The 26472-nt window shown below is 36.3% G+C and overlaps 1 protein-coding gene across 6 annotated transcripts in view; it reads right to left on the minus strand.

Annotated features, from left to right (window-relative positions):
* Positions 1 to 566: 566 nt before the first annotated feature.
* The window catches only part of Cdk12 (Cyclin-dependent kinase 12), a 119541-nt gene continuing 93635 nt past the window's right edge, over positions 567 to 26472 (minus strand). For 5 of the 6 annotated variants that reach the window (XM_081739696.1, XM_081739695.1, XM_081739692.1 and 2 more), the window contains 3 exons: positions 12511 to 12901; positions 6488 to 6620; positions 567 to 2002 (listed from right to left, as the gene is read on the minus strand). In XM_081739696.1, coding sequence (XP_081595822.1) covers positions 1401 to 2002; positions 6488 to 6620; positions 12511 to 12901 — 1126 coding nt within the window. In that variant the 3' untranslated portion in view covers positions 567 to 1400. The remainder of the gene's footprint in view (positions 2003 to 6487; positions 6621 to 12510; positions 12902 to 26472) is intronic. The other variant, XR_014128427.1, reaches the window with a different exon arrangement.

A 26472-nucleotide genomic window follows, 5' to 3' on the forward strand; every position in this document is an offset into this window, starting at 1 on the left:
ATCACGCATTCTTTACAATTCGTATTAAATTTCTGTCGTGGTGAGATATTTAATGTATGCTTATTGGAAATTATAAACAGATCAAAAATTATGATTTGAACTACTTATCTTGTGAAGTATGATTACTAGCAATGACCAGTGTTACTCTCCATGAATTTCAAATGCAATTAACGAACACACTTATTAACGTTATTCATGAAGTTTTATACTTCAAATCTGTAGCGTAATTTAAACATTAAATTTTAAACGGAAAATATAACGGAACGACCGAATGAAAGGAAAACAATAATATTAATACTAACACTACACGAAATTACAAAGAGAAAAAATATAAAGAACATTCACTGACCTTTCGAAGAGTCTTCTTCCGCCTGTTAACGATCTATTCCGTCCGACTCACCTACCGAGCATAAAAGACCAGGAGCTCTCTCCACAATAAATAACACTAACACTTCCGTTTCACACTTGAAAATAACCGTTATCACTGATCACTTCTAATTTTCTCACTTCTAAGTAAACTGCACACATATGCCTACATACATAAGGCTTTCAATAATGGAAGATCATTACAGCAAAAAAAGAAAGTTTATTTCCATTTTATTTACAAAGTATCAAGGCATAATAAATCATGTCTTGTACCAGAGGCACTTTCTCAAAACAGCTTTCTGATATATATATAAAAAAAGGCAAAAGAATAATTACTTTCTTTTGAACTACGAGCTGTTTTGTGTACTCTGGAACAACTCATGATGATAAACTGAACTGATTCAACATTCACTCTTCACGTCTACGTACTGCAAACACAAAAACCATTGACATTGTAGTTGTTATTATAAACAAAAATAACAATTATGATCGAATGATGTTTACACATGACATCACTGGTCAACCATAAATAACTTTTATTTTTCTCTTAAGCTTACGGTTTCATTTCCTTGGAGAAACACTATTTACAAACAGAGAAGTTGATTGAAGTGTGTCATGAAGAGAATACATTATTCGTGGTCTTCTGTTAGGAAAAGAACAGCCGAGTCCATCACTCTCACGATATTCAGTACGACACACATACAGAACATTCACAATTGGTTTTCTTCAAACATCTGCTGAGGACTGAGTCCTGTATCACGCCATTCACTCTTGACACACGATAGAATTATCGTCGGCAATTTGCTTACCCCCTCCCTCCCAATTCCAAATATAAATTATCAATACCGCTAACATGTACAAGTAGTCTTAAAATTGCATTCAATATTCCAAAACAAAGATCATTCAATGGTAAATAATATAATAGCTGTTGAAAATGCCCGCGTTGGATGCACAAAATCCAACCTTTCAGTACATACAACAGTATATTTCTAATTACAAAAAACGAACCCCATCTATATACTGTAATGCAAGTCCTATCTTGCAGAAGGTGGATAATTCCATGAGCCACCTTGAGACGGGATTGGATGGGAATATTGTGGACCCGAGAGACGATTTCCTCCCGAAGGAACAATCCCTGAAGTTCCACTATACAAACTATCCCTTGCTCTCGCACCTCCTTTGTGAGGAAATCTTGGGCTGGTGGTGTCCATATTTTGATGCGATCCACTACCCTCCCCATACCGAGAACTTTCGCCATAAGAGCTGCTAGGAATGGTGCTGATTGGATACTGATATCCATGCATTCCTTCCCTATACGATTCCCCCCCGCTGTATGAGCTTCCTTGGTAGTTGGATTTTGAATAACCAGGCTCAGAACTCGGTACATACAAGTTACCTGTCTGAGGAGGAGGAGGATGAGTTGGTACCGTACCTGTCTCCAACCCGGTGACTGGCAATCCATACTGGGACATGAGTCCCGCAAGAGCACTCTTCACTCCATCCGTAGCAAGACCTCGTTGTATGACATCAGAATGGCTTGTATCTTGTAGTTTTTCTGCATTCACAGCATTATCTCCCGCATAAACTGCATGTGCATCGAACCCTTCGGAGCGTCCCCACGTCCATTGGCTTGATCCTGTAAATTATACGTTATTAGTTAAGTACATGAATTTGATCCATCTAATATTACTAATATTAAAAAGCATTGAATATGATTGATGTAAACGATTATATGATACAATTCATACAAAATAAAAGATATAACGGGCATGGTCAATAAGAAAAAAGAAAAAAAAAATCATTAAGCTTTCACGACTCGTCTCGTCACACACAAGAACAAAAAAGGCCAATGTTCAACCAAGAATAACAATTCCTGAGTAGTGTATTATGTCAATTAGATTATACTCACAAGTTTCGAAGGATATACTGTTTCATAATGATTTTGTGCATAATTATTACGTAAGATACCTTTGATTTTACTCTGAGTTATAAAATCAGAGACATAATTGTGAAGAGTATAGTAGGGCATGATACTGGAATCAAACTCATGAAACAATGTTCTCCTTTCACCTCGTTTATCTGTTCCCAATTTTCTTTTCCCCTTCCTTCTGATCAAGCGTTTAAGGAGAAGCAATCGATCAATGGATTATTAAAAAACTCGCAAATCAAGTGAAATATTTCAAAGTGTGATAGTGTGTGTAAACAACTGCATCTAAGACATATATTTACAGTGGTGGCAAAAAGTCCTGAACACATTCATTTTTTTTTTTTTGCCTAATTTTTGTGTTTGACTTCATTTTTCGTTATGAAATTATCGCACTATCTTAAATATTGTTATTGATTTTAATGTATTTTTTCATGCTGATTTCAAATCTACTACTAGTTTTTTTAATGCCTAAATTTTTTTTTTTTTTTTTTTTTTTTTTTTTTTTTTGTAGTAAAGCTACCTGAACACAATAATGTGAAATATGTGCAGAATAAAACAATATAGAATAACATAATATGAATAGAAGAATAACACGAAAATTGACAAATACGGTACATTTAATACGCATTTTGAAAATTACATTGTTGTCACATGTTAGAACATCAATTTTTTTGGGCTAGCCGTTTGCTTTAATTACGGCTCTACATCTTTTTGGCATGGAATGCACCAATTTCAAAAGAAGTTCTTTCGTGACAATATGGTTGAAGGAAAATATTAAAGCTTCAATTAAATTAACTCACGTTTGTTTGAAGGTTTTTCCTTTGAAATTTCATAACCAATTTTAAATCGTAAGTTCTCTACCGGATTAAGATCGGGAGACTGTCCTGGCCAGTTCCTTCTATTCACAGTATGGTCTTTGAACCGTTTCTGGACTACCTTTGCACGGTGACCAGGGGCGTTATCGTCCTGAAAAATCCATGACCGATTCCCAAAAAAATCTCTCGCAGTTGGTAGCAATTTATTTTGTACTATTTCAATGTAATCCATGGCTTTCACTGTTCCACTAACGATGTGAAGTCTTCCAACACCACGAGAGGACATGCAACCCCATACCATCACTTTTGTCGGGTACTTTACTGTGGGCTTCAGACACTGAGGGCTGAATTCCTCATGAGTGCGTCGTCTTATATAGGCACTACTTTGGTTACCAGAAATACAAAACTGACTCTCGTTACTAAATATGACATTTTCCAGTCTTTAATAGTCCATAATGAATATTCCCTTGCCCACGTCGATCGCCTCTTGCGTTGAAATTCAGTCAGTAGTGGTTTTGGGCGCGCTTTACAGCCTCGTAACCCAATTTCCACCAGTCTTCCTCTAACAGCTCTTGGAAACACACACTCACATTTGATGTCAAAGTCCATTGTTTCAAAATTTGCGTTGAATTAAGCTTTGTGTTTGAAAGTGAAATCCTGTGCAATAACCTGTCTTCAAGTAAAGATGTTTTTCTTGGTCGTCCTGATCACCCCCTGTCCGCAACAGAATTTGTTTCAGAAAATCTTCTCAAAGTTCTCACGACAGTAGAAAGGCCACATGGTACTTCAGCAGCAATTTCGCGCATAGAATAACCTTCTTCCTTCAAATGTATTATTTTGTACCTTTTATTCTCAGGCAGATATGAAAACTTAGCCATAATGCCAATATTTTTTACAAACGCACTTCAAATTGCTTTCAATACACTATTCAATACACTACTAAACCACGTTTCACCTTCTTTCAACCTTTTATCGCTACTGCTCTCTGATTGGTTGAAATAACGGAGCATTTCATTGGTTGAAAACACACTCACTCATCCTTACAGTAACCTTGTTCTTTCTTGTCAAGGTTTTTTTCAACGTATCAATGAAACTATTTACTTTAGATGAAATCTACAAACAGATTTGAAGTCAGCATGAAAAAATACATTAAAATCAATAACAATCTTTAAGATAGTGCGATTATTTCAGAACGAAAAATGAAATGAAATCTTTAAGTTTAACGTCCCACGGTTATGCCTGTTAGGCTAAAGGAGACGGTGATAATGAGAAATGAGTGAAATGGTGGAATGAAGAAAGTGGGAGGAAACGGGAGAACCCCGAGAAAACCCACGAGCACGGCGTTTGTCCACCACAAAGTTCACACGGCGCGAGTTGGGATCGAACCAGGGACCCCAAGCACCGGAGGTGAACGCTCTACCACTGAGCCACCGCGCCCCCCTAACGAAAAATGAAGTCAAAAACAAAAATTAGGCAAAAAAAAGTGTGTTCAGGACTTTTTGCCACCACTGTACGTGCAACTATTATCTTCAAGTTTTCAGCTAGTGTGTGTGTATGTAACTGACAGTTGATATTAGTGCTTTCTTAGGAAAGGACTATACTGAATAAGATGTACAAATTTCTGTGAAGCCTACGTCCTCTGTGCTGCTCTATGTGATAATGTTTTTACTATTTTCTGATGAGATATTTATTTCCCATGGTGCATTTTCTTCCTAGATGATTGAACTAGCTATAACATGTAAAAAAAATATTTATTTTTTGGAATATACGACATTCCATAGAAAAATATTTCGGTGCAGTGACAACTTTTAAAATATGATTAAACAACCACAATAACCCAAATTGTAATCATGAAGAACAGACTTTGCATTCATAACGTAATGTCTGTAGTCCTCTGTTCTTTTCGTTTATCAGGAAGAGGTAATAACTTTCTATGTAATATGTTAACAAGACTATAATTTGCAGAAAATGTTTTGTTCGTGCCGAAAATAAAACAATGACAGACAGATGAATATAAATTATTAAGTCTCCAGAGAATGATTTAGAGGTAAGGATCCCAAACCATAAACCTGGAATTTATAAGCTTGCTAGACGTAACTTTTCCTGTCTCAATATAGTACCACCATCTGTCCGAAAGCTTTGTAGTTGCTAATCGAACTACCAGGAGATAAGAGTCCTGTAAGTATTCAGCATCAGTGAAATTTCTGGGTGCGTAATGAATGACTCATGCGGTCACATAGGGAATAAATTGGGGAGAGCGAAGTCCAGTAAATATGAAGGATGTTTAACAACTGTAGTTTAGTTGTGGCCTCTGTAAACGTACAAAGCTTGGATTATCGTGTGAAACTTTTTCCCTGTATTTTCACAAAAGCCTCTGCTGAAATCTCCGACGAAGCCGATATATCGCTGGTCGCGGTATCAGTCAGTTTGTTTTCTCGCCATGTAGTAGCTACACCAGCAGTGGAATGCAGTCACAACACCAGAATAAAATGTCTCTTATTTTCCCGCACATATTTTCTTTGCAGGCTGCTGTGCCTCCATCTATTGAGTTCTGCTGATTAATGGGTGCCTAATATCTGAAAGATTTTTAATCATGAGTGACCAAATGATCGAAAAACTTTCCGGATGGAATTATTGCAGCTCCCTGTACCTCTCAATACGTTCTTTCTTTACATTTCTGAATATGCAATTGATCATGTGTAACATGTTTATTACATTCAAATATGCCTGAAACTTCCTCTACCCATGGTGATTTTTATTCAGTATGTTCGCGGGTGTCCTGGAGTGACTTCCTTGGTTCGAACTGTTACTTTTCCTCTTGAAAGCTTCCAACCAGTAAGCGTTACTTGAACACACTGTCCGTAACAGATGTACAATTTCTGATGTACTCTCTTTCCACAGAAACCAGATTGTTCGTTATGATCACGACAGCATACGTGACTTTTGTCCACAGTACACAACGCTACCAGAAATACTGCTCGCCTCCTAGCGCCGAGTCGCGGATAGATCCACATTTCTACTTGGCAATAGGATTAAGTCACTAGTTACGTGTATCATAGTCCTTTCCCCTAACGCGAAAAATGTTCCATTCATAGGACTGGTTTTAGTCTTTTCCAACTAACAAAAAATTATGTTCTCGACGCATAGCTCTAGGAGACAGGAAGCTCTATGTATTTTACATCAAGTATCAATACAACCGCTACCAAATTTAATAATTAATAGAATAATCAATGAGCTATTAATAATTCACATTATGCACAGACACTGCATTCATAAGTAACCATCTCTTGTCTAATTATATTAGCGTGATGTTGACTCTTTATTTTCATGATTGATTAAATTTTTAATTAAAAAATTTTAAAGTAAGTAAAAAACTTACCTGGTGGATTAAACACGGCTTGCTTTGAATCCATTTTTGTATTTGATTTCCCTAAAATACTATTTTTTGCATTAACAGCTTGTTTGAGTTCTGTACGAAGTTTCTCTACTAATTGGGCAGTGTGGGGGTCCAACTGTAAAAGCACGAAACAAATAATTAAAAAATGTATATTTTAAATACCGAATTTCAAATTGCTATATGCTGTAATTTTACTATTATCTCTAAGAAAATACAGTTAATGCATATAGATGACTGTTTTAATCTTTCGTTAAAATTGTACCTTCCTATGTTTGTCTTTACTGATTTAAAGTAAGTTATTATAGAGCTTATTAAATGACTCTGGTAAAATGAATGTTCATCAAAAGAAAAACACACGTTTCAAACATCCTAATGGCAGAAATATTCTAGTTACATAAAGGATGAGACAAATTCGTCATACACTTCCAGAAAAAAAAAAATCTTTTCCCCAAACAAGACCTAGGCAATTTGCTTTGTAAAACTGTACAAGGCAACACGATCTACATAAGTCACCGCAAATAACTAGTCCACATGACATAACTCTGAACAAGTTAGTGATTTAATTCTGTATTGTTTGTTCCAATCTCCGAGTTTTGCAATAGCACGTGGATGTACAATTTATCATAGGATCTGAATCACATTGGAAATAGAAGACGTTTAAGTTAACCATACAATAAAGAGAAAGCTCTAACCACATTAGGTATATCCATTCATTTTTAACAAAAATTATTTTAGCACTTTCTGTGTATCTAAATGCTCAATTGTATATACTTGAGAAAATCAAATGAAAACTGCAAGTAATATTTTTCCACTATTTTACTGCAGGGAGAATGTTTGCTTGTATATTACTTTTCTGCGTAGTCCCCTCTCAGTTCAATGCATTTACGCCATCGGATACGACATGCTTCTAAACCACGCAAGAAAAATTATTTTGGTTGACGCTGTAGCCACTCGTGCACCGCCGATTGGACATTTTCATCAGACTTGAACTTCTGCCCTCCACGTTACTCTTTTAATGGACCAAAGATGTGGAAATCTGATGGAGCCAAATCTGGCGAGTATGGCAGATGTAGGAGGCACTTGAAGCGTACGTCGTCGGTAGTTTTCATGGGTGCATGAGAAGAATGAGGACAGGCGTTGTGCTGAAGCAAAACACTTGCACTCAGTAATCTCCTTCCCATTGTGCGTATTGCTGGCTTCAAATGGTTCTTGACAATGTCAGTACAGGTGACACTAGTCACTGTGGTAGTGGGGGCATGTAGTGTTCCAGAATAGAACCATTCTCATTCGAGAATAAAGTCAACGTCACTTTTCTTACAGAGAACTGGCTGCGAAACTTTTTTTGGTTTCGGTGAAGAACAATGTCGCCAGTTTTTGCTTGCATGTTTCGTCTCCGGTTGAAAATGGTACAAATAACTTTCATCCCCGGTAACACTGTGAGTTAAAAATTATCACCCTCCTCTTCATAACGCCTCAAGCAGTCCTTGATATGCGTCAACTCTACGATTTTTCAGTTCCTGCGTCAGCTGTTGAAGGACTCAACGTCGGTTTCCCAGAATAAACTAATCTTCTGTGGCTATGGACTCCTCTGTCACAATTCGATGAGTCTGATCCAGACGGGGAGCATCAGTCAACGAAATCGTACCTTCTGTGAATTTCTTGCACCACTTGTAGACTTGCCGCTGTGACAGGCACAGCATCTTCATTCTCCGATAAATATCACCCGGTTTCGCACCTTCACTCCACAAAAATCTAATAATTCCACGCTATTCCTCTTTGGTGGAACTGTATAGTGGTGCCGTCATAATGAAGCAGCTGTTACTCAGCTCCAACCTCATCTATCAGCATTGCTTCGTACTACCAGCTCGAAAAGACGTCAAGGATTGTGTCTGCAAATTTCCAAACGTCTCGACAAAAAAATTAATGGTACTTTCGCGGTTTTCATTCGATTCTCCCTCGTATAAATCCGAAGAGGACCCTCATTGACGTAGAAGACGCTCTAGTCGAAGCCACCAAGTACCCTGCAGATAGTCAAGTTAATCAAGGATATTAAAGAGCGTATATCGATGGACAGCTCTTCGCTCTCGAAATACATGGCGTTACACTCATAATAAGAACAAAGACAATGCGAAAGTGGCTTTTCTCCTTACGGAACAAGTAAAAGTAAGACTATTTCATGGTTCCCGAAACCGCTTGACAATCTGATAGGTTCTATGGAATGTGATTAGTCAAGACATGCTAGCAGTATAAACTAAATAGTCAGAGGACGATATATTCAAAGATGGTTCCATATTTACAGAAACCGCAAGTGTTCGTAATGCCAGACAGTAACTTGAAATTATATAGTGTATTACTGAGTGCTGATACATATTCTATTTTGGCAAATTACATGTAAAATCCTCTGTTGAAAACACTCAATAATCTGATAGGATAGGATACATCGAACATTAAAAATGATTCCAGTAAAATTAATGAGGCAGCTCACGTGGTGAACGAGAGAAAACTAGGATCATTACATCATTAAACCTCCAGTGTGTTAAGAGTAAACAGCTAAAGCCAGAGTAGGAAGATAATTTTGATAGTAATTTGGTTAGATGGTTGATCTGAAGTTCAGCATCTCGTTCACCACGAGACCATACGAAATTAAACCTACAATTTAACATGGGATTCAAACCACATGAACTCCCACTGTGAATCAAATTTGTCTCCCGCGCAAAGGCATCTACTTTGATAATTTATTTTACAGTGCAGGAATGTTATCGGGTACTTAAGTGAACATAAAAATTATTGATCACGTCTGATGTTCTTGATTCTAAATCAGAAGTATTATTTCATATTTTACGTAATATTACGAGCCAGTCACAGTAATATGACGTCTATACATAAGTACAGAATAATAGGCGTAAGCATTACGAATTACAAAAAATATAATGAATTCACTATGTAAGTACATATCTTAAAAATAATGTTAAAATTCAATCTTCATAACAATCAACTATACGTACATCAACAACTGCATTTTCACTATAAATGATTTTCTCTCAAAAAGTATGAAACAAGAACTTTAAAAAATTAAATAACCTTGCTCCCTAAGTGTATATAAAGCTCTTCGTGCTTCCTGCTCATATTCACAAATGCGGATAGAACTACTACTTGCAGAAAATATGAAATCAAACTTGAAGTGTTTCGAAAGTATTTTTCAGCTGAATTTGTAAGTGTAGTCTACAGTAAAACAGACGAGTAATAAATATGTGAATCATAAAATGCAACATAAAGCACTTTCCATATACAATCATATATAACGTACGAAAAATGTAAATAAAATTAATATTGGTTTATGGTTGTTTTAATCTGTCCTTTTCAGCATCAAGACTGTTAACTTAGTTGTCTAGCCTCCCGCTCACCATCTATAGGGATATTAAGTGCATTCAAGTCTACTTAGATTTCTTCTTCATTTTTCCCCGATTTGATTTGATTTGAATTAATTTGATTGTCGGAAATAACACAATAGCATTAGTCTTAGGGTAAGGAATCTCATTCCTAAAATCAAACGTAACCGATTCTCCTCGTAAAGTATCAATGCGACACTAGTTTGCTCCAAATACACCAATTTCAAACGTTCTATCAAATGTTTCCAATGTTCTCCAACTTTGAGAAAAGTACATGTACGTAGACTAAATGTATCTTATTATCGGGATAAACAAGAAGAACCCTATAAATCTATTCCACTTCTTTCCTCCTCATAGCTCCACGTATACAACTGATTACTGTACTTAACGTGTCTTCCACCTTCAAATCCTACAGTTAAAGACTAACAGAACAAATGTTCAGTAAATAAAAAGATAGCACGAGAAATGGGGAGTAAAGCGAACAGCCAGATTGGATGAACCACATATTAAAAAAAAATACTCTGCATTCAACAGTGACTCCCACAGCATTGCCCTTTCGGTCATTGGTTCAAAAAAACTATTTCGGCCTTTTTCAACAATTTGCCTTTAGTCCTAGTTCGCAACATACCTCGAAATGTTCACTAATAATGAGACAAAATATAGAAAAAACTAAACTTGTGGAAAAACGACAGCCTCCCATTTGTCAAACAGATGCCCTACTTTTCAGCTACATGGTCAGTCTTTCAAGTATGAAAGTTATTCCTACAAATTATATTTTCAACATCTGCAAAAATTCAGGAAAATATACAGAAACGAACCTTACGAAGACTTTACGGGCCTCGCTCTTCCTATCCTGAACACCGAAATATTTGATTTTCTAATTTTATTTTTATTGTCAATATTTTCGAGATAATATAACGTTGTGACCTTAAAATGTCAGAATTGACACTACAAAAATTGATAACTTGAAAAATACCAACCGTTGTATTTCGTAACATTTTGTATTGATGTGATAATACTTTAAAATATACTATACTGAATACTGAAGGTGAATGAACTTGTTAACTGGCAATTGTTTTATCAGAAAAATCCACATTCACATATACTCCCACATACACAACAAATAACGATCATACCCTTAGCAATAACCATTTTACCAAATACGCTATTGATAGTCTCCTGTTTCTCTTCCCTACAATTCCAAAGCTAATGAGTAACTAATAATATTCATAAATTCTGCTTTACCTTGAGAATAACAAACTAAATAAAAAAGTCTACGATGGATCTCAATACCCCAGAACCTATCTACATATGCACTAATAAACCAATTATTTATCTACATGTGTGACTGTTGCTAGCAACTATTACAAATTAACCACAAAACATAAAAAAAAAAAAAAAAAAAAAAAAACTAGATGCTCCTTAAATAAGTAATTATCATGACTTCCTTTTTTTTGCTGCGTAACGAGGTCATTAAAAATTACAGCAATGATCTACAAGTATGTATCACTGCATCATTTTTATTATATTTTAAAGTAAATTATTTGCTTTTACACGCTTATGCAGCTGCGATGTTATGAAAAAACAGTGCAACTAATAATGTGGAATCCTGACCACTACTTAGGTATACTCTCAGCAGGATTCCAACATGTCATACGAGCGCATCGAAAGAGTGCTATATCCATAAGGCTGAAGGCACAATCTATTATTATTCACGAGCAAAAAGAAAAAAAATTATAAATGCTCTCTTGAATTGATAAAATTACACTTTAGAATTTAAATAACCGATCTACGTAATGCGATTTCCTACGAATAGTTATCGAAACTGATCGAAATTATACACGATGTCGTCAGAAGGTACGACAGTATATTGTTATCCCCAAAATGTTTGACTTTCTATGTTCATGCAGCAGCGAGGTTATAAAGACACAGACCAACTATTAGAAAGTAGAATTCGAACTACTACTTGAGTTCATATCAAAGACGTACTCTCAGCAAGGCTCCAACCTACCATACACGCACGGAAAGCATTAATCATGAATATGAAGTAAGTTACCTCGATTGGACTAGATTTGATGTTAGCGTCCTTTTCGGCAGTGAGGCTATATGTAACGTTGACCCACAGGTTAACGTGGTATCCAAACCACATAAGTTCCTAGCGGCAATCGAATCCGAGACTCCATTTCAAAGGCGCGTACACTATCCACATGGGTACGATGGAGCTCGCAAATTACATTAAGTATTAAATGAGGGCACAACGAAGATGACAATTTTATATTTAGTGGACTATGCCATATATTATATATATATATATATATATATATATATATATATATATATATATATATATATATATATATATATATATATATATATATATATATATATATATATACGGTATCACAACATTTCATATAAAAAATATACACAAAACTGTAACGTTATTACTTATACCATGCTACAAGAAACAACCTCCTGATCACTAATATAACTACAGTGAAGATATGCACATCATTAAAGAAATAGCATCCATTACACGTAACTCCCAGGTCTCACACACACACACACACCCACGAATAAAAATGTATAATAAAACAAACCCATACATATACTCACCTCTCTATCACCACTAGACAAAGCCATTAACTGATCCATATGTACTGGTTGTTTGGTTAATAATGCATGGGAAATGGAAAGTAATTGCTTCCGGAGAGACCCTGACACTTCCTCCCCCCGCTGAAGAGGTGGAGTATGGCTTGTATCAGAAGGGGATGTAGGAATGCTTGGTCCACGACTTGGAATATTCATACGAGGCGGAGGAGTCAGAGAGTCACTGGGTTCACCTACCCGTGGGATGGGGCGTCCAACAGTGGTATAAGGAGGGGATCGAGGAGACTGGGAAGCAGAAGCAGGGTGATTACCACCACCAAATAGAGCTGGCATACGACTATGGCTGTATGCTTCTTCACGTGCAAAACCAGCCTCTTTCTTCAATGCTTTTGACGAACTGTCAGAAAGAGAAATGTTACTTTATTTAGTACTACAATGTCGTGTTGGCGAAACTACACAAACAACTCTAAGACCCCTTTAAAGCACGACAACTTCCATGTAAATTTAAATACATATATATATTAAAAATCACAAAGTTGGGAGTGTGCAGTAACTACAACCCTAAAGGATTCTTTTTTTTTTCTTTCTTTCTTTCTTTCGAAGTGCATTAGAAAATACAGAATGCATCAAAACGAAATGCGTACTAGCTCACCCAATGATAATATTGCTACATAGTTCATAGCTTGAGGTTTTCAGATAATGGAAAATGAGAAAAAAAAACTCACTGCATGTTACAAATATTTACAGTACTGTGCAAAGTTTTAGGATATCCATCAAAATCAGTAATTACCATCATTAATTGAACTTTTGATTCTGACAATGTTGATACGTCCATGTGAGTGATATATATAACACCAAGGTGTCTCGCAAGTTTCCCGCCACACCCCATATAGAAAATAAAAAGGCAAGAGAACGGTGTAAAAGCGACTTTACTTACAAAATATTAACCACTGTACTCTAGTGGATATAGAAAGTGTACACTACTTCATCGAAATACATTTGAACAACTTCTTCACCGAAAAACATTTGCACAATAGGCCGCACATCATCCTCATTGGCAAAGGTCCCACTGCACGAAACACGTGGTGCTTTGAAAGTGCTACATCAGAACTGAATGCTTGACGTGGTAACAATTCTACATCTTCAAAGTTACAGACTTTTTCTTGGGTGTCACGATACATATGGCCAGAGAGAGTTGTTCTGCTGCGCCAATAGATGTTTGCGGTGAATTAAATGTAGGTATTTTTGTGATACAGCTTTATACTTTCATTTCAGTTGCTCACAGTACAACTCAGCGTCCACAGCACGACCATGAACAAGTTCCCAGTGCACAGGACCATCAAAATTCCATCATACGCTAGTATGATTGGGTTCAAAAAGCCCCTATTTCACTATGGGTTTTGCATCCTGGTCTGGGCCCAAATACTGATTACTGGTATCTCAGTCCGATAGTAAATTCATTTCTCGTCTAACATTACAATTCGTTTAATGAAACGCTGATTCAAGGGATTATTTAACAGTGTTTAGCACACTTCCTCCCTTTGTTGTGCCTGCTGAAGAGAGGTCGTTGGGGATAATTCGATATCGTCTGCACACTTTGCCAACGGTGGTCAATATCCTTTGTATGATTGATTTTGAGGTTACACCTCGCCAGCCAATATACAGATGCTGGTGTCCTCCACAGCTTGGCGTACAACCGCCACGCTCAAGATGGAGAGTTGCTGTGTTGTAACTCACTGCATGCTCCCTTTTCATCGCAGATGTTTCGTGCTGCTTCACGAGCTGTATGCCTCAAACGAAACTCATACAGAAGGAGTTCGCGAATAAGTGTTCTTTGCCGTTCTACATTTCAGATCAAAAGACTATCTGCTAGGAGACAAAGACTCATTGATGGACATATATCAGAAGTAGTTCTCTTGTACATGAGCGCACTGGTTGCTACTATGTACTTGTTAACCACTAATCTTCCAGGTGCCCATTGTTCATGTTCTAACATTGTAGGAAATTTATGGGCCACATTGGTATGTATAATTTTATAAAACATTTTTACTAGGATTTTTCTTAAGAGAATAACTGATTTTTACATAAATCAATATTTGCAATTAAGAGAATTCAGTGTAATTCTTATCAAGTGGGTTTTGGAAGCCATTTAACAGAAAAACGTTCAAAATATACGTCATATTTGAATCTTTAAGGGTAATAATAAAAATTATTGATATAATATTTTCTATTTTAGATGGTTCTGCTTAATGTTCCAAAAAATTCGTGTACAATAACTTAGGCATTTTAAATGAACGTTCAATTAAAGCTAAAACTTAACGTTCTTTCAATGATTCGGCAAACGTTTGCCAGCTAGTAAACTGAAAAATGATTTGACTTCCCGAATCACGAACGAGGATTTACGAACATTAGCATCACATATATAGTCACAGAAAAGCTTATGAACTCCTTTATATATTAAATTATCGCTATCACTTACATATTATTACTGCGAATACATAATGTACTGGTGATGTTCAGTACCGATATACACTTACGTATTACTACTACTACTGCTAATACATGATGATGTACTGGATGAAGACAGAGCCATGGGTCAACTTGGACACGTCCAAGAAGGCTGGATCATCACTTTATAGTGGCAATAATATCTTACTTGCCGAATACAGGATGATACAGGTATGTTTTGTATAACACACACAGCAATTATGATCACTCCATCTTACAGAATTCACCTCATTGGTCACTAGTTTTTGTTTCATACTTTCCTCTTAACAGTTAGCGTTTAAGAAAATTACAAAGAAATAGAACATGCAGTTTTCACTGAAAGACTTACATCACATGGATGTACAACATTCAGTTTAGAAGCACAAATACACCATGATAATTACTGGTTTTCGGGTAGCCATGAAACTTCATGCAGAAATGAAAATTATGATTCAGAAATTGCAAGCTGTTGTTTAATGGGAACTAACTGTATAATTAACTCCATTAATGGGAATTAACTCTTAACTTTCCCAGCTCATCATCATCTTTCAATTTCACTTATTCAAATTCAATACAACACCTGCATCTAGTCAAGGATCAGAATTTAAGACATTTTTCTCTTTGCTAGTTTTACGACGTCAGTCTACCGCCATTTAATCGAGAATAACTAAGTTCTAATTCAATAATCTTACAATTTACCTTTGTGAAAGAGTATACGAACATTACGACTATAAGGAGGTCTCAACGAAGGAAAGTTTCGACTTCTGAAATACCACTATTTCTTCTTAGCTGGATGTGGAAGATAGCTCTACATATTATACTACTACCAATACCTCCAACTGAAACCACCTATGGTACAACAAATTTACGCAAGAACTGACATTAATTTTCGCACTTCCTGTCTTTCATTTGTGTCTTATGGATCACCCAATTTTCAAATATGTCTACAGATAATGAGCTGAGATAGAATGATGTGTATGGTTTTTGGATTATAGGGGGAAAAAATGTAAGGAATAGATAATACAGAGTTCACACTGATTTCCGATAATGATTTTTTTTTTTTTTTTTTTTTAATTTTCATGGCTAACTAAATTTTCCTGACTTATGACAGTGCGTCCCCATAGCAGTCCAACGCTCTCCTTTTTGAAAATATACACAAGTTGATTTTCTAACTGTAAATATTTACTATGAATAAAACTTCCTGTATTTGGAATACTCTCTCTCTTTAAGGTTTATGTCCCACGTTATGCCGGTTAAGCTAAAGGAGACGGTGATGATGAGAGATGAATGAGATTGTGGAATGAAGAGTGGGAGGAAACGGGAGAACCCCGAGAAAACCCACGAGCGCTGTGTTTGTCCACCACAAAGTCCACACGGTGCGAGCTGGGATCGAACTAGGGACCCCAAGCACCGGAGGTGAATGCTCTACCACTGAGCCACCGCGCCTCCCGTATTTGGAATACAATAAAACACTAATACTAAACAACAATTATGAACTAAATACATATTTATTATCCCGACATTTGAATACATTCAAACATATAATAATTTGGCTTCTTTATTTTATTATCTACAACCAATAAACCTATGTTTTTTTCTGCCATTCGAATTCATTTAATGTTCTTTTAGAACCTAAAGTTTTAACACCTTTCGGAGTTCCTAAAGTTTCTTTATTTCTAAAGATAATTTTATTTATTTTTTTTTTTTTTCATTTTTCTCTTTAAATCCGTCTTGATTCTTTGACTTGTTCTGTGTATCTTCTATGGCAGCTAAACATCCCTGACACTTCTGTGAAATAAAGCAGATCTACCCGACTCTTGACGTTCTCTGAAACATTTTTCTGACATTTTAACTTCTCCGACAAGGTCAATGTGAACCCTGCAATATTTTTTTTCTTTTAAAAAAGCTTCTTTTCTGCAATGGCGTCAGGTTAGTAATTGCTCGCGTCAATATCAGCAAGTGAACTGCTTATGCCACGATTTACTGTCATTACCTGTTAATTTAGAAACAGGTAATCTTAATAAATCCTGCAATAGCATACAGTATTTCAAACATCATCATCACGTATTTGTTTCTACAGTTCCAAACATATGAGTTTTGAATTTTGACTTGGAAATATTGAAGCACATAATTACTAACCTGACCCAGTTACAGAGAAGAAATATATGTTTCACACTCTTGTGCTGCGAAGGGGAATCATTCACTCATGATTTTACAACCATACATTTAAACTTACCCGAAATAAATCATTCTAAAAATAAACGCATAGGCAGCGTTTGAAAATTCGGTGACCCTGAAGTTTTATTTAATATTTGTGCAATCAAACGTTATCATTTGCGAGATGACCTCATAATTTACGAATTTCGGAATAAATAATTTCATAAGACTATTCTGACATTCCTTTGAAAATTAATAGCCACAAAATTTTCTTCAATCATCTTGTGACAAGAACAAACTGAACAATGAATACGCAATGTCTTTCTGCTTCGTATTATTTTTCACATTAAAAAAATACAGAAGTTAACAATTAGATGACCACCACCATGCAAGAACTGCTACAGCTGTAATACAAAAGCATTTACACAATTTTATTCTTTAAACAACAGGGAAATAAAAGAAACGAACATGACACAAGAAGTTAGTAACTTCGAGACAGAAAGCAAAGCGAAGAGATCTTTAATCCAGTGAATCAGTTTCAGACCATTTCTATTGTACACAAAACAAGTTCCTTTATGTAGCCAATCAAGAAAAACGATTAAATTTATTGTGATTATTACATTCTTATACATAGAAGTTGCCGAACTTTCATAGAGGTTTATATACACATCACTGTATAATAAAAAAAAAAATTCCCATATATCAGCAACTGCCTATTATCAAGCAAAAAAAACATACAATGCTCTAATGAATAAACATTTAAGGCTTCTAGTAAACATGTAACGAAATGCTTTATTTAGAAAAGCAACACAGCCCTTACCAAAAGAAAAAAAAGTGCTTATATATCAGTACAGGATGGATTTCAATGGAACACCCGATGGTCTTTAACAGGCAGCAAAAAAAATCTATATGAATATATACATGATACTGCACCGTTCCGAAGATATACAGGGAGTTTGTTAACAGGACATCTATCGTGCACGGAACTTGACGGTTATAGTTCAGATAGTCTCGTTTTGAAAACTTCCTATAATAAAATTGTGCCTAATGTAGGACCGTGTCCTTGGCCCCTTCCAAGAAGCATGTGTCATTTTCAACGTTGTCATTATTCCACCTATCCTTTTCCTTTAAATATGACTGCGGTACACTGATGACTGTTTCTAGCATGTCAACGTGTCTGCTTGACACACACCGATGGTCTCTCCATTTCTATTTCCATACCTTGTGGCGTAGACCATCGGTAAGCCAGAGACATTGTTATGCTTAAAAAAAAGATAACTACTACGAGTGACATTTAATTATTGCAACCTTGAGAATGACAGACGCTTCTCGGGAGGGGGAATAACATAGTCCCACACTACGCACAACGTTATTTAAGTGCTCAAAATGACCAAAGATGGGCGTCCTGTCATCTCGTGCGCATATTCTTGAACAGCTTGTATATCTCCGGATTGCTGCTGTATTATGCATATCCTTTTCAATAGATTTTTGTTCCTTGTCCTTAGATAAATTATCAGCTGAAGTCAGGACATACCTTAGCAATCCACCTTGTATAGCACTACATATACGTTCTTTTATTATTATTGTTTAAAGACAAGACCTTTTCAATATAGCAGCTACTTCCATCCATAATTATTACGAAGAAATTTTAACTGAACATTTTCCTAATTCGGACAATACTCAAGCATCTCGAAATGAGAATTTTGTTACAGATGAAATGAGAACTTTTATTCCACAATTAAAACAGAAAATGAATACGTACGAGAAAATTACGGAAAAAGATTACGATATGGATGGGAAATCAGTAAAGTTTGAAATCCTATTTCTCACAAAATTAAAAACTTATTAAATTCTACCTCAGAATAAAATCAGGTTATTACTCCAAGCTAGTCTTTGATGACCAAATTTACAGTGTAAAAGAAGCTCAAGATCTCTTATGTTGCTTTCATTTGTGTAAACATAAGCCTCTTGCTTACTGTTCTCCGAAGAAGAATGAAAAACTAACCTGTATGATGTGTATTCAGAGCCTACTTAAAGACACAGTCCCTAAATTTTAAAATTCTTTCTTCTCATCTTTAAAAAAAATAAAATCGTATTGTTGTGGTTTATGTAATCATGGCTGTGTTGAGAAGTGGTAGTTTTTGGAAATTTAGCGAGTGCCATATTTGTATTTTCGATTAGTACGTGCATAAATTTCCTTATTTGTTTATATGTACGTCATTCTAGAGGTGAGAAGAGTCCATGAATAATGAACTGTTGCTGTGATCTGTTAGGGACTTACAAATTCAAGAGGTATAGCATGGTCAACCAACTTCAACCCCACTCCTTACGACTTTCTTGAATACATGGTGTTTCTAAAAGATTACGTTTTATCTTCTCTTTCTTATACAATACACAAATGAAACACCCAAAAAAAACACTCATCTTTTTCCCAGGTGGTGTTTCGTAACTCTCCGTAACACGGTGCTAGTTGTCAAGATGGCGATGACTCCTGAGCATAAAGCATTTTGTATCTTGGAATTCCCGATGTGTAACTCAGTGACTGGAGTGCAATCTGCTTTCCGGTAGGAATTTAGATGTGATCCCCCTCGAATTATCATCCGAAGATGGTAGAAGCAATTTAAGAATACGGGATCCCTGTACAAGAGCAGCAGCTCCATATGACTGCGTTAATCAGATAAGCAAGTTAATCAATAGCAGATTTCGTTAGGAGTTATAGAAAATGTAAGGCAGGTTAGTCAAGAACCAACAATGTCAACAACTGTCTGGAAGGTGTTACAAAAAGCTGAGTTGATTTTAACATCTCTTTCAGCAGCGAAGCTATATGAGACGGGACCTACTAATTAACGTGGAATCCGAACCATATGAGCTCCCGCTGGGAATCGAATCCTGGTCTCCCACGCCAAAGGCACGCACGCTAACTATTTAGCTGCGAAGCTGCGGTGTTACCAAAAAGAGAACAATTGAGGCCGTACTATCTGCAGCTGTTACAGGCCCTAACGTGTGAATGAAGATAACGTAATCCGTGCCAACTTCTGCGAAAATGTGTTGGACATGGAAGATGATTATTTTCTTGGTCACATGATCTTTAGTATGAAGCCTCATTTTATATTAGTGGAACAGTGAATACGCATAATGTGCGTATTAGGGGTCTGAAAATCTACACAAACAGTGCAGCTCATGAGGATTTTACCAAAAGCGATTTTTTTTATGCAATACGCAAAGAACAAGTTGATGGGTTTTTAAAAAAATACTATAACCGGTATTGCACATTTGGACATGCTCTTCTACCTCACCTGGATCGTGACAAAAAAAAAAAAAAAAAAAAAAAAAGTATCACCTGGCAACAAGACGCGCCCCCTCCCTTTCATCGTGAAGTACGGAATTGGCTGAATGCTGTTTTTCCCCAACGATGGATCGGTCATTATTCTGAGGTTGACCGGGCTCTTCTAATATAATCCCCATGATCTCCCGACCTCACTCTCTGCGATTTCTTTTCGTGAGGGTATTGTAAAGGATAGGCTTTCCGTGCCGCCGTTACCAGCGAACTTTTCTGAATTGCGAAGCAGAATTGTTTTAGCACTGAAGTCTGTTACACCAGACATGCTAGCTTCAGTGTGGGAAGAAACTGACTACAGACTAGATGTGTGCCGGGTCACAAGGGGATACAAAAAAACTGAGTTAACGTTCTTTCTAAGGTATGTTTCATTTCTGTATTGCATGTTTAATATTTGGTCTAGGAATTAATTCGTGCGGGTGGACAAGAGATGGCGCAACGAACGGAGCGTCCCACAGTTCCGTGTATCCACACATGTGTTGCAAACCCCTGTCATCGCGTATCGTTCGTAGTATAGGGCAGTGGATTAAAGCGTCAACAACACCAGTTTGTAGTTAAGTGAACATGGCGCAATTTGTGCCTGATAAAGTGTTTTTGCGGGCATTACTTTAACATGCAGAAAAGTGCGACTGAAAGTCATCGTATTTTTGTGGAAGTGTATGGTGACCATGCTCTAGCTGAGCGAACGTGTCAGAAGTGGTTTGCACGGTTTAGAAGTGGTGATTTCGGCTTGGCAGACCAAGAGCGAGCTGGACAGCCAAAAAAATTTCAAGACGAAGAATTGACAGCATTGCTCGAGCAGGATTCGTGTCAAACGCAGGAACAACTTGCAGCAGCATTAGGCGTTGATCAAACAACAGTCTCCAAACGCTTGAAAGCCATGGGAATGATTCAAAAGATGTCACATTGGGTTCCACATGAATTGAAAGACAGAGACGTTGAAAGACGAAAAACCATTTGCGAATTGCTGCTTCAACGACAGAGCAGAAAGAGGTTCCTGCATCGAATTATTACGGGTGATGAGAAGTGGATCCATTACGAGAACCCTAAACGAAAAAAGGCCTGGGTGAAACCAGGTGAACCAGGTCCATCACAACCAAAACGAGATATTCACTGTGCAAAGGTTATGCTGTGCATATGGTGGGATATGAAAGGTGTGGTGTACTATGAGCTGCTGCAACCGGGTGAAACTATGAATGGAGAACGTTATCGACGACAATTAATGCGTTTGAAGCAAGCTCTGGCCAGAACACGACCAGAATGGGAGAACAGACATGATAAACTTATTGTTCAACATGATAACGCTCGCCCACATGTCGCAAAACCGGTCAAAACCTATTTAGAAAATGTCGGATGGGAAGTTTTACCCCACCCGCCGTATTCACCAGACGTTGCTCCTTCGGACTACTACTTGTTCGATTGCATGAACAACGATTTGATTGGACAGCGGTTTACTTCTTCAGAAGATATCGAAACATGGGTCTCTGACTGGATCGCTTCCAAGGATGAGGACTTCTTTCGCCACGGAATCCGTACATTGCCTGACAGATGGGCGAAAGTGGTGGCTAGCGATGGACAATAGTTTTCTTAAGGTATTTATGTATTTTGTGTTTGTACTACAGCTTCAATGTGTGCGTACCAACCGCACGAATTAATTCCTAGACCAAATAGATATGATATTTATTTAGGAACATCCTGTATTTTTATGCGTGTCCTCACGATAAAATGCCAATGCCAACAAGAATCGAAACCACACCCTTTCAAACCAGAGCAAATGCTCTAGTCACATAGAAACGCGGGTGGTCTTGACAGTTTCTTACACACACGAAAACCGAAATGATAAAATAAGAAGCCATATATTATACTTGACGCAAGTCGTACTAAGATAAAAGTTGCTGTACACGGAAATATATATTAAATACATGTATATTATTTAAAATAATTACGTTTTCGGATAGTACACACACAAGCATAACCATCTTTTCACAAAGACAAATATTTCGATGTATACACAAATCCTAATGTACGTAAAACAGTCGTATTTATACCTCAACAAGAAGTGTGTTTTACACCTCGAACCATTTGTCTCAAACTAATCATAAAATACATCACAGTGTAGTAACCTTGACGAAATTTAAATCTTAAATCTACGTAGTGAATAAATATCCAGCCAGTCATGATAGAAATGAAATCACATTATCTTCAAGTAATGAATTGCTACATTAAGCACATAAATAAGTATAAGAACCTACACACACACAAACACGTACAAAGAGTCAAAACTATTTTCCCACTGCCCATCATGTATTTTTAGAGTCACTTATTCCAATAAACATGCTCAAATTTTCCATTCGCATGAAATCCTCGAAGTGCTGATGTTAATTTGACCTTAGAAACATCGCTCCAAAACGGTTACATCTCTGGCATATCAAACGCATGCAGCCTATCCAAGTTCAACGAGCTTATGCGAAAGCAAAATGTACGACACTTCGTCTTATGGAAGTTATCAAAATAAAGTGCTTAAAACTTTCTTTCTCCTTACATATAAACACACACATATTGCTTGTAAACTTAAATTAGGAATACTTGAGTAAAATATTATAAAATGAAGCTCGAAGATTACGCTCGAAATTGTATCATTTCTACATGAACTGACTGACCGTTTTCGTGAAGTTAACACACACACAACAATAATGCCGTTTCACGTTGAAGGGATTTTAATATCACTGTAAAATGTCACCTAGTGCAAAATGGATGAATGAAAGTGTTTAGAACAGTTGAACATAAGTAGTACATTTCCATAAATACACAAATTGATTATCTACATAAATTTAGGATAGTTCCCTTCCAGGCTCCACCGATGTTTCTTATCTAAAGAAAAAGAGTACAAATGTTATGAACTTTTCTTCTATTACTACGGCAATCTGAAGACACATTATTAATATCTGTTAATGCTCTTATAACATTTGATTTCAATATTCTCTCAATTCAATTAATTAATTAGAAGTTCCACTACTTGCGAGGTCAAGTGCCTTATCAAACCTCGACTACAATTTTCTCTTTCTCTCTCAGGGTTCCCGGGTTCCCACTTATTTGACCACAAATTCCGTAACTTTCCCAGCTCACGATTTACAAATTTTTATGCATATATGTAATGTAAAAAAAGTAACTATATTTTACGCGATCAGAGGTTCCTCATCTACTATGGACCAACATGTACAGAGTGAGAATGTAGGTATAGAAGTTTTGAAAAACTAACTAATTTGTTTTATAAAATATTGCCTATCAAATAGCCAGGTAAGGCGCACGCGCACACACACAAAAAAAGTAGTTCTGAGAAGTAAAAATCCATATTTAAATTCCCTAACTTTTCCAAGTTTCTTCAGATTTTCATGAAATTCCTTGACTTCTCCAGGACTTCTTAAGACTAAGCTGAATTTCCTGACTTTTCAAGGATTTTCAGGTTTTCAGGTCGGTGGGAACCCTGGTTTGGCGAAGAAAAATCCACAGTTAATATTTGTAAGTAATAATAAAAACTCATTCAAAAAGATACATAGTTTATTTTTTGAAACATATAGGCGGTGCGCCACTAGGTCAAAATATTTTCCACTGTGATACACAGAAGAGAAGCTCATGACAAAGCTCAAACCTGTCCATTGTCTGGTACGTCTTGTGTCATTCTGACACCTGGAGATTTTGGCCTCGAAAATTAAAAATTCAAAACGTTGACGCGATTCGGTGAATTTCATGCCTAGTTTCATGGTAGATTTTTCACGAAATGCTTAAAGGTAATGATGTCATGAAGTCTCTATGTAATTACACAGCTATAGGTAAAATGACAAAGCATTTTAAGTGACCATTGGGTTTCTTGATGTCAAAAACTTACGTTTGAAAACAATTTACATGACTGAGTGAATTCAGTAGCAAGTTTAACGGCGAATTAAAATTTCCACTGCGTGTTTTCCGCTGCTTACGTCGTAAGGCATACGAACATCTTTTTCTAGCAAAGGATGCACTTTTGTTTGCCAACAGGCATTTTCTATCTCTGCTGATCATCCTTTATCAGTGTACCACGAGGCAATTCCCTCTCCCCCCTCAGGGTGGGAGTTCTTCACTCACTGGTCCACCTTCTATATGAGGTTTTTCTCATAGGATTTCAGACTTCACGGATTGCCGCACCGTTGCACCTCTTTAGGGTAATTCACTAATTGATATATACCACTCTCTTTTTCCTTATGGCTCTTTAGTTGTTGCAGTGGAGCATTGAAATTCACTGTTTTGATTACAGTTAACACATAACATCTTGCCAAATGGATAGGTAACTTTGTACAAAATAGCTATTATTTTCCTATAGTAAAAGCAAACTTCCGGAATTAATCAAGAACAAATACTATGAATATGTTTCTAGGACGACAAACAAATAAAGGAACTCAAAAACATATTGTTAAGTGACAGATCTAGTATTATTATCCAACTTATTTTGATGTACTACACTGTGAGGACTATTATATAATTTATATACAAACTGATAACTGCACAAATACTTCAATCACCAGAGAATTTACTCACCTGATAATCTAGTGTACAAACAATCCTAAAACGTTAAGTTTGTGCCAAAAATGTGAACTGATTCCCGGTCAATTAAGTGCCTAGTTTAAGTGCAATTTTTATACTACATTATGTTCAACGTAGTAGAAAATACCTTAATTTCTACCAACTATTATTATACTCCAACACCAAAAGCATGCACAATTGCCAACTCACAGATTACGATATCAAAATATACGCAAGATCAAAATGAAAACGTCGTGAAGTTCTAGACGATAAAAGGAATTTAAACCACGTCACCAAGAGACATTTGATATAAAACTATACAACTAATTTCAGGGATTACGTGCTTCTGCTATCAATATTTTATGAGCGGCCTCCTAGCTATATTATGTACTACGTTATTATATCTGGCCTTCCGATATGGAATCTTCACTCGCGTAACCAACTCAACAACAGCCTTGACAGAAAATTTCCTTCTCACTTTAATGCAGAACATGCAGTAGAAACAGTAACTAGTTTAAAAAAATCTTTAACCGAAGTTTACTTTCTATTTCACCGTAAATGAAAATCAAACTTCACACAAATGGCGCGAAAGGAAAGGCTGTAACAATCTATGAAAATAATACCTAAATCGGCCATCAAAATTTTATTTTTTCGTACTGTTTATTTCTGTGATCAACGTAGAAAAATGCAGTAAATTAATTGGGTCGAATTTTTAGTAAGGAATGAAACACCGTATTGCGTAAACAATTGATCAAAATTTTAAGTTGTTTAGAACAAAAACAAAACATTGGAGAAATATAATTAAATAATCACATACTTTTACACTCCGTTGATTACCTCAACATTTATTTCTTCGTTCAAGAAAAACCTGTATTCGCATTTAAATAAGAAGTTTTACAAACCACTTTTAAAGGAGATGTGGGTTACCATTTAAAATGAAAAAGTAGAAAATCTTAAGATTATCACACAAAGAACTTAATCTTCTACACGTTTTTATTTATATATAGGGTGTAAAAATACGGTATACAGTTTATTATTTTTGTTATTTATTATTTTTCAGATAATCATGGCTGGCAATTTAACAGTCGACCGTCGTAAAAGGATAATCGAACAATACTGAAGGCAGAGAATGCTGAAGATGTTCGACGGAAATGGGCTACAGAATTTGATACATTTCCACATTAACCATTTATAGATTAAGCAATAAATTTGATTAAACTAGTTTCATCTGTATTGCGCCAAAGAGTGGTCGACTGTCAGTATTACTACCCAGAACAAGGAAATGTTAATTGAGCAGGCATTTATCAAAAGCGAAAGAAATCAAAAAGGACAGCTTCTCATGAGTAAGTTTTACGTCCCACGGTTATGCCGGTTAGGCTAAAGGAGATGGTGATGATGAATAATAAATGAAATGGTAGAATGAAGAAAGTGGG

This window comes from Thermobia domestica, chromosome 15 (genome assembly GCF_964235325.1).
Source record: "Thermobia domestica chromosome 15, izTheDome1.hap1.1, whole genome shotgun sequence".
Taxonomy (NCBI): Eukaryota; Metazoa; Arthropoda; class Insecta; order Zygentoma; family Lepismatidae; genus Thermobia; species Thermobia domestica.